Here is a 19,423-nt window from a genome sequence, read left to right as displayed (position 1 = left end):
ACTCTTCATGCCAGCAGAGCCAAGGCAGGGGCAGAGGAAAGGGCAGAGCCAGGCCCAGGGGACAGGGCTGCCATGGTGATGGCTGTGAGGTCACTGCCCCTGCAGCAGCCTGGCTGCCCTCAGCAGACATTCTGGCCAGAAGCGTTGTGGGGGCACCCAGCACATCAGAGAACTCACAACAGGACTTCTGTCACTGGGGAGGGGAGGGTTTCACTGGGTCAGGTTGCACAATGTTCGTGCTCTTGGACAATTCCTGGGATGGAGAATGCACTTCTCTGGAAAATCAGCTGCAGTTTCGAGCCACCCTCTTACTTGTAAAATATTTCCTCCTTCTAAGATATATAAATCCACCCTCATTCAGTTTAAAGATATTGGCCCTTGTTCTGTCATTGCAAGATTTGGGAGAAAATAACTTTGATCATTATTTTTCCATTTTCTCAGACCTTGGAGAAGACACAAATATCTCCCAGGATGGGGTTTGGAGGCCTCATCACAAAACTAGCTGGTAGAGTGTGATGGCTCTGGGCTCAGTGGTGTGGAGACTGAGGGTAGAATAGGAGTAGCCTGGGAGGGATGGAAGGGTGGTTTCAGAGAGGCTGGAGCTTTTTTTTCATAGTGGGAATGAGCCTGAAGAAGACATATTAGCACCAAGGGCAGCTGGGGAGGCCCAGACTGGCACCAGGAGAAAGGAATTTCCCTGCCAGGGCAGGGCTGTGGTGCAGCACATCCCCCTGGAGCCTGGAGCAGCCCAAGGCTTTGTGTGGGCAGGCAGAGGCAGGCAGGAGGCAGAGCTGTCAGCAGAGGAAGGGGCCAGCCAGGTGGGGCAGCCGGGGGATGCCGACAGCCTGCAGGGACAGAGGCGCAAGTTTGCTCAGTTTCAGAGACACCTTTCCCTTGCTTGTCCCCACCTGTCATCCCTGCCACCTGTGTTCTCCTCTACCTGGAACCTGGGGACACTTTCTCAGTCCTGTGCCTCAGAAGGATCTATTTAAAGTATGAGAAACTTCTTTGTTTCAATTTCTTTTTGAGTCCCTGAGAAGTTCTTTGAGCACACTCTGAGGGAGAGAATCTGATGCAAAGAGCACCAAAGCCCCAGAGGGTCATTGAAGTCCCTGCGCTGTGTCTGTGCTGCTGAGCTGGGCCGGGCTCCTGGCCCAGAGGCAGCTCCTGGCAAGGGCAGCGCTGCAGAGAGACAGCTCTGGCCAGGAGCAGCTCCTGTGCACAGCCCAGCAGGGCTGGGGCACTGCCAGGGCCCCTCAGGGACACCAGCAGGGCACAGACAGAGCTCACAAGGGCTCAGCACTGGCAGGGGCTGTGGGATGTCCCAGAGGGGGCTGTGTCACAGCAGCACCTGTGTGGCTGTGTCATAAAGGCACAGAGCAATTGTGATGGCAGCAAGGGGCTGTGTGACAGCACAGAGTGGGCTGTGTGAGGTCACAGGTTGGGCTATGACATCACAGAGTTTGTTGTGTGAGGTCATTGAGCAGCTACAGCATCACAGAGGGGATTCTGTGACATCACAGAGCAGGCTGTGACATCATGGCATGACTGTGTGACATCATGGAGTGGGCTTTGTGTTCAAAAGGTGTGCTGTGACATTACAGAGTGGGAGTATGACATTACGGAGAGGGTTTTGTGACATCACTGAGGGAGTTGTGACATCACAGAGTGGGCTGTGACATCATAGAGTAGGGTGTGAGGCCATAGAGCAGACTCTGCCATCATAGAGCGTGCCTCTGTGACATCAGAGTGTGGGTTGTGACATCATCAGGTGGTTGTGTAACATAATAGAGCAGGCTGCAGCATCACAGAACAGATTCTGGCATAACAGAATGACTTTGCGACTTCACAGTCTTCAGTGACATTGCAGCACTGCTGTATGGCATCACCGGGTGACATTATAGACTTGGCACTGTGACATCTCAGATATGGCTGTTTGACATCCCAGACATGGCTGTGTGAAATCCCAGGGGCTGTGTGACATCACAGGGGCTGTGTGACATCACAGGGGCTGTGTGAGGTCACTGGGGAGGTCACTCAGGCCCGGCCCGCCTCACAGTTGCCCCCAGAGCAGTCCAACCCTGCTCGTGCACAGCAGGGTCCCCTGTCCCCCCAGGTCCCCCCGCCCCCAGCCCCGCAGCCTCCCTCAGAGGATGTTCCATGAGACCGACCTGGGGACCGGGGGACGGAGCCCTGGGGGTGGGACAGGGGGACAGGGACCCCCTGGCAGAGTCCCAGTATCCCCCAGGGCCAGTGCCTGGGCCAGGGCTCCTTCACCCTGTTACGAACGAGGCCTTGAGAGTGCTGAAAAAATCCCCAGCAAGGGAGCAGCAAAAACCAGATTTAATATTAGGCGACAGCACCACGAAATTCCTTGGTAAGAGTCACTTTGCTCCTGACTGGAATATTTCAGGCACAGCAAGGAAACAAAGCAACAGCAAAACCAAACAGAATCCAGGCAATCAAACCAGAAATTAACTGAGAACTGTCCCTGTGTGTGTGTGACACAAGGACAGTGAGGGCAAGGATAAAAGAAATATGGCCAAAAAGGTTAACAGAGCTCAAACTTAACAGGACTTAACTGATACCTTAACCTTAACTGACACCTTAAACTTCACAATTTAGCAAAGAACAGAGCTTAACAGTATTTAACCTAACTTATAACCTATGACTTAGCAATTTAACAGAGGAATAACACTTAACAATATTCAATTTAACTTTTATTAAACATAACAACTTAGAACAAGAAGAATTCTTAGCAGCATTTAACTTAGCTCAAACCTTGTGACTTAACCTAACTTACAGCTATCCAAGGCACTCCAAGCCCTCAGAGAGCAGCATTTCTGCCACATTTCCCCAGCACAGGCACTCCTGTGTGCACACAGACACAAAGAGTCAGGGCAAGGCACCTGTGAGAAATTCCCCTGAGGGCAGGAAATGCTCCCTGTGGATCCTTTGGCATCTCCCCTGTGGGTGAAGGGTTGATCCTGGAGGAGTGTGGGGATCGGCCCAGGCTCCATCGTTGTTGGGGATCCCCGAGTGCAGAGAACGGGAGAGTTCCCGGCTGGGAGAGGCCCCACTCAGAGGGAGTCGCTAGCCCAGGAGAGCTCCAAGGGCTCCTTTTGGAGTGCTGTTTGTAGGGCCCCAAGAGAGGGGCTTCAGTCCCAGCAATGGTTCATCCTGGCCACACTTGGCACCAACAGCTTTCTTTGGAAGTGTGAGAACAGGGATGTTGTGCCACTGAGGGAACAAAAACAGTTCCCAGGGCTGCTCCTACAGAAACCAGGAGCTGGTTGGGCAGCAGCAGTGGCTGGAGCAGACAGTGTTTGTGATGAGCTGCAGAGGGGCTGAGCCCAGGGGCTGTTGGCCAAGGCCGAGGCCCAAGGAGCATTTCTCAGCTGGCAGGGCGGCCTGAGAAGGGGAGGGGGGAATGCAGCAGCACAGGGCCATGGAAGCAAGGGAGCATTGTGACACTGTGGGGCTCTGTGACACCAAGGGACCATTGTGACACTGTGAAGTCTTGTGAGACCAAGGGACCGTTGTGACACTGTGGGGCCTCATGGAATTGTGGAGAGCACTGTGACATTGCTGGGCCTCATGGAATCTAGGGGACTGTACTGACACTGTGGGGCTCCATGGAGTGTAGGGATCATTGTGACACTGAGAGGCCCCATCAAACCAAGGTCCATTGTGACACTGCAGTGCCTTATGGAACCATTATGACTCTCTGTGGTGTCATGGAACCAAGGGGCTATTGTAACACTGTGACACCCCATGGAGCTAAAGGTCCATTGTGACATTGCAGGGCCTCATGGACCCATGGAAAGACCATTAAGAGACTTCACAGCCTCATGGAACCACTGAGACCATTGTGACCCTGGGGGTGCCCACAGAACTAAGAGGACCATTCTGAATACTCTGGGACCTCATGATACCAAGAGGCCTTTGTGACACTGAAGGCTGCATAGGGGTCATGGTGACATTGTGGGGCCTCCTGTCATCAGGGGTCCATTTTGACACTGTGGAGCCAAAGGAGATCATTGTGACACTGCAAACCCCCAGGGTCCAAAGGTCCATTGTGACATTGCAGGGCTCATGGAATAGGAGCCACATGACATTGTGTGTCTTGTGGAACCACAGAGATCATCGTGGCACTGCAAGGCCTCATGGAATCATTGGGACAATTATGACACTGCAGGGCCTTCTGGAACCTTGGGGCCATTGCAACACTGTGGAATCCAATTGAAAGCAGGGTCTCTTTTGACACTGCTGGACCCCATGGAATCAAAGCACCATTATGACACTGCGGGGCCCCATGGATACAAGGTACCATTGTGTCACTGTGGGGTGCCATAAAAACAAAAGAACACGGAACAGGGCTGGCTCTTTTGTCTTTCTCTGTTTCTGTGCTCCTGCAGATTTTGATTAACATTAATTTGAACAGGCTTAGAGTTTGTGAAGTTGAATGGACCAAGTCAATGTTTTGAGAAGTGTTCTCTGTTGATTGAATATCTTACGTAGTTTGACATAAGAAGAATTTTAAAAAGTATTACAAAACTTTTTTGTGTAACTGACAATCTGTTGAACCACTAAGATGCTGAACATGCCTCTGTGAAACACATATGTTAAAGATGAAAAAACCCAGGAACCTCCTCTTTCTTTTCCAGTCAGCAAAGAAACAGTGGCCTTAGCCCTGGCCCCCATCTCAACCAAACCAAACCAAACCAAACCTAACCTAACCTAACCTAACCTAACCTAACCTAACCTAACCTAACCTAACTAAACCAAGCAACCCTGTCGTGGGCTGAGCCCCTTCCCCCCTCCCCAGGCTGCCCCCTCCCCATTGGTCCTGTTCTAACCAAACCAAACCCCAACAACTACCAAACAGGAAAACAAAAGAGGCTACAAACCCCCAACCAGAACAAAGCTAGCCACACCTATTAAAATCTTACCATCAGGCCCCCTCACCCCAACACAACTAAAACCAAAAACTCCTACAACTTACAACCCATAGAAAATAACCCTACAACTAAAAAGTTAAACACAAAAAAAACCCCAAAACCAACTGTAAAACCAATCCTAACACAACCCAACCACCACTCCCACCACAAGTTACAGGCGGATCAGTAACCTTTTCAATACTTCAATCCTCCCTTGAGTAAAAGAAAAACAAAATACAAACATATAAAGAAACAATGTAAAACCATCAAAGTAAGTAAAGAAGCAATGAAATTCTAATTAAAAAAAAAAGAAAAAAAACCCCCTTAATCTTAAAAATAAAATTGTCTTGTAAACTATAGAGAAAAAACTCTTTTTCTTTATAACACATAAAACTACAGAAAAAATTCAAATTAATGTCAAACAAAAACCTCCATACTTAAATAAACAAATGTTAAAATAACTGTAATTTCATAAAAAGTTTAAAGAGGGTAAAAAAAATAGTCCAGTATCCTCAAAAAAAGATCTCTATTCCCAGAGATAAAAATAATTTTGAACTTAATAATAAAAACTTTTACCTTTTAACGACTCATACTTAAAGCAATACCCCATAAGTAGACATGGCTCATCAACAAGCTGTAAAAAAGCTTGTAGCAATAAAAGTAACTTCACAATAACAAAGTTCTATAGACAACTGTTATCCATGAGAGAATTAGGAGCATCAAAAAATCCATTTTTTTCTCTTGTAAAAAAATCTCCATAATCTTAATAAGAAAAACTTCTCTCCCAAAGTAAACTAAAAAAGACTATTCTAGAAATAGTACCCTAACTAGAAATTTTAAGTTTAGTTTCTTTTCATTGTCAGTAAAAAAAAAAGTTGTAAAGAAAAAAGTGTTCTAAAGAGTTTAATTCTTACTACTTTTTTCTTTTTAATTTTATTTTTAAATAAAAATTTCTTTATATACTCTTAAAATTTTAGGCCTACTGTACCTTTCTCGCAATCCCATCTCACAACAAAATTAATACATAAATAATTAATGGACACTAAAACCCACCACACTCATCAATACATTACTTCAGAAATCCCAGGATTTGAAAAATCTTAAATTAACAAACCAAAACTATTACAAAGCTATAATAAACCTTTTGCCAAAGTTTCTCTGATTTTCTAAAGTACCCAGTAAAGGCTGTTTTGTTCTTCTGTGCTCCTCAGAATCTCTTGTATTGGTATTTCTCCAGTGCTCCTAACTCAGAGCACACAAACAATTGTAATTCCTTTTAAATGTCTCCTTGAGAGAGTTGTTTGGGGAATAGGAGTCAGGTCTTGTCTGTCCTGCTTGGCCCAGCCCAGGCAGGGCTTTCCCAGCCACATTCCACACTCCATTTCCCAGCTGGAGCCACTGGTGCCTCTGAGTTGTGCTGCCCCAGCCCCAGGGACGCTCTCCTTGTCTGCCCATTCCCCCACGGTCTCTGGGCAGGGATGGCCTCAGTGGGGGCTGCTGACATCCTCAGCACCTTGGAGGCTGCTGCTGAATTTTCCTGCTCCAGAGGCTTGTTCAGCCTTGAGCTCTTCAGTGCAGGAATTAAGTGTCCCAGGTCTCATTAACATTCAGAACACCTGAACAAGCCAAGCCTCTGGGAATAATTTGATTTTAATTTCCAAATCACTTGTGGTTAAGTAGATCTCAGTAATGTATTCAAAGTCAATATATTCTATTTAAAAATACAGTGAGAAAAGATTGTTTAGATCCTGTTTAGTTTTGTTTTCCTGTTAATTTATTGTTATGTGCAATCTCCAATTGACAGTAAATCCATGGACCTCGTCATGCAGTTTGAGTGGATATTAAAATTAAGACCCTTCATGGCTGACAATCCATCATACTCTGTCCCTACCCCCACCCCACCATTTCCCCCATCCAAGCCCTGGCCCTCAGAGCAGCCTTGTGCAAATCTGAGTTCCCTCCAGCCCAGGCTGCACCTGCAGCTTTCAGCTCCTTGGCTCCAACTCCCGCCTACTTTCCTTGGAGAAGGAGCTGCCCGAGACACAGAGGGATGTTCATTTCTTGTCAGCCAACAAGGCCAAGGGAAGGCATAGCTCTGTAAAATGCAAAAGTCATTCTTCTCCCTGGCTCTGCCCTGCCTCTGATCCCCACAGCCTGTCCTGTTCCCTTCAGGAAAAAGTTTCCTGTCCTGGGGCAGCATCAAAGGCATGGGCATGCTGGGCTGCAGGGCACCTTATCTTCTATGACTTTTTTTTTTTTTTTTAGATCGTGGAGGGGCCCTCCCCTGTCTTTGCTGGGTGTTCCTAAAACAATGATAGGGGAGTTCCAAGGGCTGTTGGTTTTGGTGATGCGGCCCTTGGCAAGCTGCTCCTCCACGAGGGCCTCCAGTGCACGTAACTTTGTGTTAGAAAGAAAGGGGCCACTGGTCATTCCACACTGGATGTTGTTGTTTCCAGGTGAGTTGTGGGATGGTGGGTTTCACACACTTCACAGTGGCCCCCACTAAGAATCCCTACTGGGAATTTTTAGAGAGGCGCCCCATTGGGCTAGAAGGTCCCTGCCCCAAAAGGTGATCAGTGCCCTCACCACGAATGGCTGGATGGTTGCCATCTTGCCCTCGGGACCTTCTACTATAATATTTCTCTTACTCCTTATGGAAACCGCTGCCCTTCCAATCCCTGAAATCATCCCCGCCACGGGCTGTAGTTCCCAATTTGCTGCCTATTCAGAGCGGGCTATGATGGTAACATCCACCCTGGTGTCCAGCATGCTCAGGCAGTAAATCTTCTCCCCTTTGCAGAACAGGCCACACTCCACGACAGGTTTGTTGGAGGCCACAACCTGCACCCACATGATGGTGGGGTTGAGGGGAACCTGTCCTGGATTGTCTTTAGGTAACGGGAATGCTTGTGCAATAGGAGTCCCTTGTGATAGATAAAAAGGAGGTTCTGTGCAACAGAGCTGTACGAAAATTTCTTCCCCTGGGCCAATGGTCTGGACTTTGGAAGTGACATAAATTTGTCCAGGTCCATGAAAAGTGCCTCCCAGAATGAATATATTGGAAGGACCATCGGATGGCCCACATCTTCCCGTTGGCACGCGGTGAAGCATTCCCTGTTAGAGAAGTCTATGGACAGCTGAGTTACCAGCTGGTGCCGGGTTCCCACCTGTCCCGCTCCATGCGTTGGATCCCGCTGATGTCCCTTGGGATCCCTGCAGTGATGATGCTGCTCATGGTCGGCCTGCAGCTCCTGATGGGTGTCAGTTGTCACCATCTGTTCATATGAATGGGGGTTGTGATGGTTTGCTTACTGCTCTTGGAGTGCAAAACCAACACGGAAAGGGGATTGCAGTATCAATCAGAACAAATGCACCTTTATTGAATGACCACAGCAAATGTGTTAATGGAATTAGAGAAAGGAAAAGAATAGAAAAGAGGTGGAGAGAGAGAGAGGGAGCTACCAAACGTAGAGAGAAAAAGTCCTTGTAGTCCAACTGATGGAGTTCGCCTAGTCACATTGGGGAGATCTCAAAAGTCCTGGTAAACTCAAGGTTCTATTATAGTCCATTGCTGAGGAGGGGAACAAATCTTGAAATTGTTGAGGGGGAACAGATGCAATAAAGAATAAGTCTATTGAAATTGCTGAGGGGGAAAGAAGGTATTGAAGACAGGTACAGACAGTCTATGTTCTCAGCAGTAGGTGAGAACCATTGTCTTCTTGGTCCAATGGCCATACCTGCAGGCAAATATCTGGCTTTGGTCAGGTCAGCTCCCCCACACACCTCCCCCATGTTGAGGGTTTCAGTCTCAGTCCTTGGGAAGGGGGAGCTTCTCCATATAGGGTTCTCATATCTCAGTCCTTGAGGGAGAGTCTTCTCCCATCTCAGTCCGTCCATCAGGGTGGTTGAAAAGCAGATGATGGCTCTTCTGTGGGAGGGGGACCACCAAAGGTTACCCCAGAAAAGTCCAACCAGGCCAAGAGGTGGGGAAATCCACAAGCTATTGTCACAGAGCAGGTGCAAGCACATGGGGTGTGTCACCCCCTGGCAGGCCCTGCTAGAAGCAGTCACTGTAGGCACAGCTGCAAACAATCCCTTGGCAGGCCAGAATTCTGCTCAGGAGCCTCAGGATTATTTGGCGTTCATCCACCACCGGCAGGCCAGAATTCCAATCCAGGTCCTCAGGGTCCCAATGTCTGTCCTGGGGACGGTAGTGAGGCAAATGAGGGGAACTGCAGACCATCTCTCACACCTTCATGTGCATGCTCTGGGAAGCCAGGAGCAAGCTGCTCCAGGTGCAGTGCCCCCCCTGCCTCCCCGGCAGGGCAGGGGTCAATGAGCCAGTGGTGGCTGTCCCTAAACAGATCCACAGCTGGCTGTAGCAGAGGGGCTGGTGGCTGCCCATGCCGGGGGACGCGCTCCTCCAAGTCTGACTGGGATGTGCCTATCAAGGTGGATTCGCTTTCCCATGGGGTCTGGCCCCTTAGAGTTCTGGAAAGCATTGACCAGATTGATAGTAGTCAAGGTACACTCACATCTCACCTCAGTTCCCCCAGACACAGAGACCCAGTGAGTCCCAGGCCTGCAGATCCAGTGAGATTTCCACATCCACGGGGAAACCATGAATTTTGGCCTAACAGAAAAGCCTGCAGAGAACATCTTGCAACATAGGAAGTCTCATGACAAATCATAAGTTCCCACACTGCAAGGGTTTCATCTTCTGACATAGAAATTTGGATGCCCATTTCTGCAGGCACCTTTTCCCAACCGCAAGCTCCCCCGGGTCACATCGGGGTTCACCCCTTGCCGTAACCAGGCGTCCCCAAAGGGGTAATAATTAGCATTGACTCCACGATTCTCAGAAGGCTGATCAATCACTTTATTATACTATGCCTTTTAAGACACCCATCGCCCTTAGAGACAGTCACCATACAGGTGGACCTAATTGGTCCTTGAATCCAAACACCATCACCAGTGGCCAATTAAGAAATCACCCTTTGGTAAACAAATCTTCATAACACATTCTACATGTTCACAACAGCAGGCGCAGCAAGTGAAGATAAGAATTATTTCTCATTAATTTCTCTGGTCTTCTCACAGCCTTCCCTAAGACAATGCCTGGCTAGTTGTGCCCTGCTCCCTGTGGCCAGAGAGCTGCTGCCACATGTTTGCAGACTGCTTCCATGTCTGCCCTTCCCAGGTGCCCAGGATCCTCTGGGATGGCTCTGGCCTTTCCAAGAGCTTTGAGAGAAGTCTCACAGTGACACTGCCCAGCCTTCTCAACATCCCTGACACCAAAAGCCTTTTCCACATCCCTCAGTGCCAGCTTAGTGCCCAGGACACAGCAGAGCCCTGTCCAGGTCCTCAGGGTGGTTCAGAAGGGAGGCAGCTGTGATTTCTCCCCACAGAGTCACCACTCCAATGTCTCTCTGTGCAGTCTATGGCGGTCCTGAGCATTTTCCCTGGAGCCTCCCTGCCCTGGATGTTTCTTTCAATGCAGTCCTCAGCACAGCCAAGCAAAGAATTTAGGTGGTTTCCGAGAGGACATTCCTCTTGAGTGAAGTGGCCTCAAGGCACTGTTTGTGCCACTGGAATTGTGCCACCCCCGGGTGCTGCTGATGGTGTTTGTACTCACTGGGGTTCATCTCCCCACACACACATGATGCACTGCTGAGATCTCCTCAGTACAGAGCAAACATGGCCTGCTGGCCTTGGTGTCCCTCTGTGCAGTGACAAACAACCTCCTGTAGGTAAGGAGAGGCCAGTGCTGGCAGTGGTGGTTGCAGGGGCTGGTGTGGGACAATTGCCCTGGGCCACCTTCCCAGGCTGTCCTGGAACAAGGACAAAGCCCAGGCCCTGCTCTGCTTCTGCCTCAGGTCCATGCCAGGAGCTCTGGCTGAGCCAGGACTCTGCTGTGAGCCCCCCATGCACACTCTCCCCCTGCCCCAGGCACTGGGCTTTGCTGTGCCAGGACATTCCTGGGGCACATTCCTGACAGCAGGAAATGGAGAGAGGGCAAAGCCTTCCTGCTCTGCCCTCAGGGGATGCCCTTTCCTGATGGAGCTGCTGTGCTTGAGCCCAGCTGTGTCCCAGCAGTGCCCATGGCCTGGCCCTGCCTGTGGTCACAGCAGGGACATGCAGCAGGACAGTGACCAAGCTGCCAGAGCACTCTGGCCTTGCACCCACAGCAGGGCTGGGAAAGAGAGTGTGGACTTGGGAAGAGCAGCTCTGAAAGGACCAAGTGCTGCTGCTCCCTGGCAGTGCTGCTGTGTTGGGACCCTTCCCTTTCCCCCCTATAACTTCATGCAGGTCCCAGAGTTGAGATCCCAAAAAAACAAGGCACTGCAAGGTCGTTTATTTTGTTCAAACAAAGCAATAGTACAGCTCCTGGATTACAGAGCTTCTGGATCAAATTCAAGAGGCAGACAGGGAATTAGGTGAGGGATGAATAGAAACATTTAATTGAGCACTTTATGGCAAGAAGAATCCATCGGCATGACCAAATACCTGAGAAGGCAGAGACTGGGCCAGTCATGAGTTCCATTCTGAAAACTAAGCAGCAGAAAACAATCACTTCTTTGCTTCTGAAAAGTACCCAGTCATCTTTGTCCTCAGGGCATCCTTGAGCTCCTGGTTCCTCAGGCTGTAGATGAGGGGGTTCAGGGCAGGAGGCACCACCGAGTACAAAACTGACAGGGCCAGATCCAGGGATGGGGAGGACATGGAGGGGGGCTTCAGGTAGGCAAATACTGCAGTGCTGATAAACAGGAAGAGCACGGCCAGGTGAGGGAGACAGGTGGAAAAGGCTTTGTAGCGTCCCTGCTCAGAGGGGATCCTCAGTACAGCCCTGAAGATCTGCACATAGGAGAAAACAATGAACACAAAACAACCAACTAACAAAAAAGTACAAACTATGAGAAGCCCAAGCTCCCTGAGGTAGGAATTGGAGCAGGAGAGCTTGAGGATCTGAGGAATTTCACAGAAGAACTGGCCTAAGGCATTGCCATAGCACAGGGGCAGGGAAAATGTATTGACTGTGTGCATGACAGCGTAGAGAAAGGCACTGGCCCAGGCAGCTGCTGCCATGTGGGCACAAGCTCTGCTGCCCAGGAGGGTCCCGTAGTGCAGGGGTTTGCAGATGGACACGTAGCGATCATACGACATGACTGTGAGAAGGGCAAGCTCTGATCCAGAGAAGAAGAAAATCAGAAAAACCTGTGCAGCACATCCAGTGTAGGAGATGGTCCTGGTGTCCCAGAGGGAATTGTGCATGGCCTTGGGGACAGTGGTGCTTAGGAAGGCCATGTCAAGAACAGAGAGGTTAAGCAAGAAGAAGAACATGGGCATGTGCAGGTGGTGGCCGCAGGCTACGGCGCTGATGATGAGGCCATTGCCCAGGAGGGCAGTCAGGGAGATGCCCAGCAAGAGGCAGAAGTGCAGGAGCTGCAGCTGCCGCGTGTCTGCCAATGCCAGCAGGAGGAAGTGGCTGATGGAGCTGCTGTTGGACATTTGCAGTGTCTTGGCATGGGGATCTGTAAAAAAAGTAATCATGGTATAGTTGTGTTTGAGGAGGACTTTAAAAATCCCAGCACAGACTGGGGGCACTTTCCCCCCACTCCCTGCCCAGGGCTCTGCTGCCTGGAACTGTCCCTGCCAGCAGCTGCTTCCCTGTGCCCAGGACTGGGCCCTGCCAGTGCTGCCAGAGCCCAGCCCAGCCCTGGGGGCTCAGCTCTGCCCTGCAGACCCCTCCCAGCTCTGGCACTGCCCAGGGGAAGCTCTGGCTCTGCAGGCTCTGATCGCAACGTCAGAGCAACCCTGAGGAGGCTGGAAAAGCAACAAAGATGCCGCCGTCTGAGGGGCCCTGTGATGATTTCTGTCACTGCCTGGTTTATTCAGGTCTATTGGGGTTTTTTTTATTTATTCTCCACCTGAACTGAGAGATGAATATCTATATGCAATTTCCCATTCAGGCAAAACAGAGCAGTAGAATAAAAACCCAGGCTTTTCCCATTTATGAAACCCCTGCCAAGCTCTGCTCCCTGTATGATCTACTTGGAAATGTTCTGCAGTTAAATGCCATGATGGGAGCAGTCCTGAACAATGCAGCATCCTCACCACACAAGGAGAACACTTCCAAGCCTTACCAGCTGTCTCCTCCCACCCAGATCTTGTCCCCCAGTGCCAGGAGCAGCTGCCAGGGCTGGCTGAGAGCAGTCCCTGGCAGGCAGCAGAATCTCTGTCCCAGCACAGCACCCTGGGCTGCAGGACCCTGCTCTGCAGGACAGCCCTGCGCACCCTTGGCTGCTCTGCACAAGAGATAATCAGAGAATGTACTCACAGGGTCTGTAGGCACTGGGATGTTCCAGCTTCAGGAGATGGCTCCAGGTGCTGCAGCTGCATTGTCCTGCAGCCAGAGGTTCCTGTGCCAAGGGCTGGCAGTGATTCTGCCCCAGGCACTTCTCAGCACCTTCCCAGCCCTGACTGATGGAAGCTCTCTGTGCCTCTGTGCTGTGCCTGGGGTGGCTGCAGGCAGTGCCCCAGCCCTGCTGGGCTGGCAGAAGAGCTGCTCATCAAGAGAAATGTGCTTTTGAAGCTCTTCTTGGTTACCGGGAGCTGCCTCTGTGCCAGGAGCCCAACCCAGCTCAGCAGCACAGATACAGCACCAGGACTGTAATGAGCCTCTGGGGATTTGTGCTCAGGCCTTGAACATCAGTCCCTGAGAGGGAGTTGAAGAAACCTCTCCAGAACTCCAAGTCAGAATCCAACTCCAAAGTTTCTTGGAGTTTTAATGGGGCCCACTGAGGGACACAACTGAGAAAGTGTCCCCAGGCCCCAAGCAGAGCAGAGAACTGGAGGCAGTGATGACAAGTGGGGACAAAGAGAAGCCAAGTCTTGGTGCCCTGGCGCACAGCAGCAGGGTCTGTGCCACCAAGGGCTGTGAGGAGACACCTTGTCCTGAGGCACTGGGGTCTCCTGGCACAGCCCCAGCCAGGCTGGGCACTGTCAGCCCCTTGTCCTGCCCTCCACATCCCCCCCCTAGTCCACATCCCAGTGGCCTCAGGGATCTGCTGGAAGGAGTCCCTGGGGAGCCTTGCTCAGCAATGGCCCTGGGGGCTCCTGAATGCTCCCTGCAGGGACTGCAGGTTTTTCAAAGGACTTTGGGTTTGGCTTTTTCATTGGAGTCTCTGAGAGGTTTGTGTAATCATGGCCTCTAATTATCTGCTTTAATTAGTCCCTGGAGAGTCTTTGTCAATAACAATACTTAGTGGGGCTCATTAATGCTTCAAGGTACTTCAGTTATTTTTGGTACTTGGTGTTTCCATTTTGATAAAGACTCTATTAGATTTTTGTGCAACCATGGTCCCAATTATCTTCTTTAATGAGTCCCTGGAGAGCTTTGTACTGACACTCAGTGGGGCTCATTAGTTCCTTGAGATACGCAAGGATTTTAAGGTATTTTATGGATTTAAGAATACTTTTAGGTACTTTTAAGGATTTTCCTTTCCACACTGAGTCTCTGAGAGGTTTTTGTGCCATCCTGGCCTCCAGTTCTCTCCTCTAAGGACTCCATGAGGATCCTGTGTTGGGTATCTTCCCCCTTTCTGTTTTGCAACAAAGATGGAACTGAAAGAATTTTGTAAGACTTTCCAAAACCATCCAAACAAATATGGGACAATTAACAATACAACAACCACCACTAAGAGAATAATAATCTGGTTTTAGTTAGACCTCATCCAAACCTTAAGTCCTTGGGATTGGAAGAGTTTATTGACCCAGTCTTTGTGTTCCACTTGAAGTTTCTTGAACCCTTCCTTCAGAACCTGAATGCTCATGTGGATTGACTCGCTGTGACTGGAGAGGTTCATGCAACACATGCCCTCAGAGTCTACACACCCATGCTCATGTGCCCAGAGTAAAAACTCTATCGCTGTTCTGCAAGGTGGCATGTCTGATGGTCTCTATGTCTGAGAGCAGGCCACTCAATGTGAGGGACATAGCATTGGTTTGCTTACTTAACAGGCACCCAAGATGGTCCAATTGTCCTAAAGCTTTAGCTGCAGCCACCCAAGGTAATCCAAACTGGGGGTGCTACCATCCGATACCTGGATTAAAGCTTTCAAAGCCATCTCTTTGATATCATCCAATACTTCTCTGAGGATACCTGCTGTTTGATCATCTGGTAGGCTGTATTGTCCTTCTCCAGCTAGATTGGGCATTGTCAATTCCACCCTTGCCTCATTATTAGCATAGTCTGCTATTAATTGATTTAGTAAACACTTCCATCCCCCTTCCCACAGGGTGTGTTCTGTAGGTGACAACAACACGGTCATATTATATTTTAAATCATAGGGGGTTAACATATGTACTGTAAACATGGCCCTCATTAGACCATTAAAACAAGGTAAGTCCCTCCTATGGTCTTTAGCTGCCCTACACAGATCCTTGATTTCCTTGCAAGCCAATGGCTGATACCTGGGATTCTGCCCCCTTCTTTCATAACATACGGGGGCAACGAGGAGTTGTTGAGACTGTTTGCCAGTCTCCTTCCTAACTGCTTCTTTCCGGATCCTTTCCTGGGGATCTTCTGGGGCTGAGGGGTGAGGTGGCTCTGGGGAATCCAAACTGTCTTCTGGGGATGAAGAGCAACTTGGAGCAGAAACATTTGGATTAGAAACACTGTGACTGTTGGGTTTAGTATCATTGATCATGGGGTTATATTGTTGCCAGAGGGGGAGGCAAAGGGCACTGCCATTTTGTCAGGTGTTGGGAGGAAGGGCCTTGATTCAGGATGGCGGACTTCCGGGGTGGAGTTCTGGAGGCATGGCCCAGGGTGAAGGTGGAATGACTGACAGTGAGGCATGACCCACAGTTGTGGGGGTGGAGTCTGGAGGTTCATTCAGGGCGGAAGAGAAAGTTTTGGTAGCAGGAAGTGGAGGAGCTAAGATGGAGGGAGGATGGTGAGGCTCAGGGGCATCTGGAGAATTTTTAATGATCCGCCTCAGGATTGATTTTAACTTGTTCTTTGAAGATATTTGGTCATGATCTGTGAGAATTAACTTAAAGCATCAATATACACACCTTTCTACTTTGGACATCTGGCTGCCCATTTTTCTCTTTCTCTGCCTTACGTAGAACAGCCACTGGAACACCCTAAATCAGTTATGGGACGTCAGTGTGTATTGTAAAAAGACAGTGACAAAATGGGCAATAATTGTCCTGTGTGTCCCCAAACCCACCTGCAATCCTATGCACGTGAAACTGTCATTTTCCCTTGTGGATCCTGGCCAAGGTCCCTCAAAGAAATGATGAATCTGCCAGCCTGGCACAATCCACAATCCTGGGGAGCACTGGCCTGTCCATCAGCTAACCCCAGCTGACATGACTGAATGTCAGGGTCCCTGTTCGGGTGCCAAATGTCGCAATGAGGGTGGCTGTGACAAACGTTTCTGGTTCCCCAACTTCAGGGCAAGTGTGGTGAAAATGAAAAGGAGCAGATGCAAGGGAAGATGAAACAGAAAAGCCTTATAAATATGATTGCCTGGCAAAAGATTTTGAAAATATGGAAACTGTCAGATTGAAATGAAAGCAAGCTTTGAGATACCAAGCCTTAGTTACTGAACAACTGGAAAATAATGGTATGGCCGGCTGAAGGTAATCCCCTTCTGATGAAACAACTCCCTCTGCTTGCAGACAGGTCCAAGGGTCAGAGCAGACCCTACTAGCTTGGCAGAAGGGGTCCAAAGAGTAGTTTTTAGGGTTTAAAATGTAACACAGTATGGTAATGTAATGATTCTTATAGGCTGTATGTAAATGCTGTAAGATTTGTATCTTGTACTAGATTAGTTACTGAAAATTAGAATATGCAGCACAGAAGATTTATTGTATTGTAACGGGAACTCCCCTCCTCTTTTGGGCATCCATTTTGGGCGCCTCTTTCAAGCTCCTCTTTCGGGCCTGCTCCGAGCTGTGGCTGGCAGCTCCAAACAAGGCCCCTGCACCCACACCCTTTGCAATAAACCACAAGTTGAAAGACCTGGCCTCAGAGATCTCTCACCTCCGTCCGTCCCAACCGTCCTACCCACCAATGCTACAACAAGCAGGATCAATGGAGTTGCCCAAAAAGAACTTTAGTAACAGGGTGAAAAACAACAAACATGGAGAAGTCAAGCACAGGACGAGGGATGGGATTCAAAGACCTGAGAAAAAGGCAAAGCAACAATATATACACTTGAGGGTAGAACACTCTAGAACAATAATCCTGTAGGGGAAACAAGCAACCACTGGAGGAGAAGAACTTGGACTACTTAGCATAACAACACTAAAGGCTTATGGGGGAACTCTCAAACTTACCCTAAGTTAAATGAATTATTCCCAGGGCTTGAAACTCACGCCCAGTTCTTTGGGATAAAATCCATCTGACTCTGAGTTACAGCTGGGCTAACTTCCACACCGCTGCTTTGCTCTGGTCCCTTGGGCCCAACAGAGCCACAATGATCTGCAATGGTTCCACAAGGCTCCACAGTGTCACAATAGTCCCTTGGATCCATGGTGCTCTGTAGTGTCACAATGGCCAAATGAAGGTTTCACAAGGCTCCCAAATGTCACATTGGTCTCCATAGGAAGGAAACCACTTATCCCCATGATTCAGAAGCTGATGAATGGCAACCACCAGAGGCCAAGGCAAGCCTGACCTGTCTGTCTTGGCAGGTTTGCTTGGAGCAACTCATGGATATTTGAAATTATGAATGTGGAGTCCCAGTTTCAGACATTTGTGCCTGGAGAAGAGGGATGGGAGTTTTTTCCATAAAAAGAAAAGCGCAGAGCCCTTTCCAGTGTTTGGAGTATAAGTGAATGCTGTCCCTCAGGAGTCAAAGACCAGCCCGACTTGTCTGTCCTGGTAAATTTTGTCTGGGAGCAATCCTTTAATACACAAAAATTTGGAGGTGGAATCCTAATTTTGGCCATGGATGCCTGGAAAAAATGGACAGTTCTTTTCCATAAAAAGAAAAGCCCAGAGCCCCAGTGTTTCAGGGGCAGATGGGAGCAGCCTTCCACATTCCCAGGTCAGCCAGACCTGTCAGGTGACCCCTGGGAGGCCAAGGCAGCCACACCTATTTCATGTTCCCTTGGTGCCACAGGGCCCTGCAGTGTCACAATGGTTCTCTTGCTTCCATGAGGGTTTGCAGTGCCACAGTGGTTCTCTGCTTCCATGATGCCCTCAGGTGTCATAATGGCCCCTTGGTTAGACAAGTCCTTAAGGATCTTAATGGTCTCCATGGTTCCACAAAGCTCCACAGTGTCACAATGGTCTATTGGTTCCATGAAGCCTTGCTGTGTTCAATGACCCCCCGCAAAGTTTCCAAAACTTCCCATAGTGTCACAAAGGCCCCTTCCCTCCATGAGGCCCCACAGTGTCACAAGGGTCTCCATGATTCCATGAGGCCTTGCAATGGCACAATGCTCCCCATGGATCCACAGTGCCTCGCAGGATCACAATGGACCTTTAGCTCCACAAGGCCCTGAAATGCAGCAATGGCCTCTTGGTTCCACAAAGCCCTGCTGCTTCACACTGGCCCCTTGGGACCACGCGGCTCAACAGAGCCACAAAGATATCCTTGGTTCCACAAGGCCCCACAATGTCACAGTGGCCCCTTGGATCCATGGTACCCTGCAGGGTCAACATGTTCCCCTTTGTTCCACAAGTTCCTACAGTGTAACAGATTCCACAAGGGCCTGCAGTGTCACCATGGCCCATTGGTTCCACAATGCTCCGCAGTGTCACAATGGTCTCCATAGGAAGGAAACAAGTGAGCCCCAGTGGTGCAGGGGCAGATGAGAGGCAGTCACCAGAGGCCAAGTCTAGCCAGACTTGACTGTACGGGCAGATTTTGTCTGGGAGTAACCCTTGCATATAGAGAATTTTAGATGCAGAATCTCAATTTTGGCCATGGGTGCCTAGACAAGAAAGACAGTTCTTTCCCATAGGAATAAAACCACAGAGCCCCAGTGCTTCATGGTCAGATGGGAAGTGGCCCTTGACATGTCAAATTCAGTGGGACCTGTCAGACAGCACCCATGAGTCCAAACCAGGCAGACGTGTTCCATGTTCCCTTGACTTCATGGGTCCTAACACTGTCACAATGGTGTCCTTGATTCCATGAGGTCTGGCAATGTCACAATGGCTTCTTGGTTTCATGAGCCCCAACAGAGTCACAAGGGTCCATTGGCCCCATGCAGCCCCCCTGTGAAACAATGGCTCCTTGTTTCTATTTAAATCAATCACAATCAAACCACAGTTCGATCACTGATCCTTGCTTCCATAGGCCCCCTGAGCTGCACAATGGTCTCCTTGATTCCCTGATGCCTGGATTCCACAGTCTCACCATCGTTTCCTTGGATCTCCATTGTCACAACTAACCCATAGTTCCATGAGGTTCCGTAGTGTCACCGTGGTCGCTGTCAGAGGCTGGATGAGATCAATG

General features: G+C 49.5%; 1 protein-coding gene across 1 annotated transcript; it reads right to left on the bottom strand.

Moving 5' to 3' along the window:
• Window positions 1-11,510: 11,510 nt before the first annotated feature.
• LOC128933525 (olfactory receptor 14J1-like) lies at window positions 11,511-12,119 on the bottom strand. The gene has a single exon (XM_054270529.1). It carries the CDS (start codon window positions 12,102-12,104, stop codon window positions 11,511-11,513), a length of 594 nt encoding a protein of 197 aa, XP_054126504.1. The 5' UTR covers window positions 12,105-12,119.
• Between the last annotated feature and the right edge of the window lie 7,304 nt (window positions 12,120-19,423).

This window comes from Melozone crissalis, unplaced genomic scaffold (genome assembly GCF_028551555.1).
Source record: "Melozone crissalis strain CALT ecotype California unplaced genomic scaffold, PUWL_Pcris_2 ptg000003l_1, whole genome shotgun sequence".
Taxonomy (NCBI): Eukaryota; Metazoa; Chordata; class Aves; order Passeriformes; family Passerellidae; genus Melozone; species Melozone crissalis.
This window is presented reverse-complemented; position numbering and strand designations above follow the sequence as displayed.